Source organism: Leishmania panamensis (assembly GCF_000755165.1).
Source record: "Leishmania panamensis strain MHOM/PA/94/PSC-1 chromosome 16 sequence".
NCBI lineage: Eukaryota > Euglenozoa > Kinetoplastea > Trypanosomatida > Trypanosomatidae > Leishmania > Leishmania panamensis.
In genome coordinates, this window is record NC_025861.1 from 358,120 (window position 1) to 359,065 (window position 946).

Below are 946 nucleotides of genomic sequence, written 5' to 3' on the forward strand. Positions count from 1 at the left end.
TCCCATGTTTTAATCCTATCGTTTTGCTGCCCCTTTCGTTCACCTTATTATCGTCATCGAGGTGGACTTTTGGTTTCGCGTACGTTGTGAAGTCTGCATCACACTTCCCTGTAACTCGCCTAGCACGAACTCCGTGTTTCTCTCTCACATCCCAACGGTCGTGCAGGCGCGCGTACGCGGGTGCGACTAAATTTTCTTCTGTTTTGATTTCTAATTCACAACATGCTTAAAGGCTGCAGTAGCGATGGGATGCGTAAGCTGCCCGGGAAGCACAGCCTCCCTACTGAAGTATTGTTTCCCTCTATCCCGATGCCTCAAGCAAGAGTGCGTCATGGCAAGCGACCCACTTTTTGCGTTCTCTACTGCTGTGTTATAGCAGCTGCCCTGATGCTTCTCTGCGCGTCTGTGAACTACTTGGCCTTCTCAGGCGGTTTTGCTAAAAACTCGCGGCGATTGTATGCCACTGCCGAACCGACTGCCGAGAACGATGTTATCAAAAAATTAATGGACGTCGCGGCGGCTCGTAGATTACAGAGATGGACGACCAGCCCACCAGCGACTGCACCAAGGACAACGGAGACAGAGACGCCGACGAGGACGATCGACTCAACGATGAGAAGCACTACTGATACCCCCGCTGATGAGTCCTCCTCTCCGTCACCCACGATGCCAGAAACGGTTAAAACAAGCGGCATGCACTCACCGACGCCAACCTACCACAGTACTGACGAAAGCAAAAACTCAGCGCGGTTAGGCCTGATAAACGTGTCTGAAGACACACCGCTCATACCGACGATCACAGCAGGTGAACAGACCCAACAGCCAAACATTTACAAGGGTAATTTTCTGCATCCCCAACACAACGGCGAGTACTCGCCAGAGGAGGCGCAACGGCTGCCTGGGCTGCAGATCCAGCGGCGCACCTTCACCCCGGCGGAGCTGCTTG

General features: G+C 53.3%; 1 protein-coding gene across 1 annotated transcript; it reads left to right on the forward strand.

Moving 5' to 3' along the window:
• Positions 1-222: 222 nt before the first annotated feature.
• On the forward strand, positions 223-946 carry LPMP_160970 (hypothetical protein; the record flags this gene model as incomplete). The annotated part of the gene is made up of 1 exon (XM_010699322.1): positions 223-946. A coding segment is annotated over one exon (724 nt), but the record flags the coding sequence as incomplete, so codon positions are not given.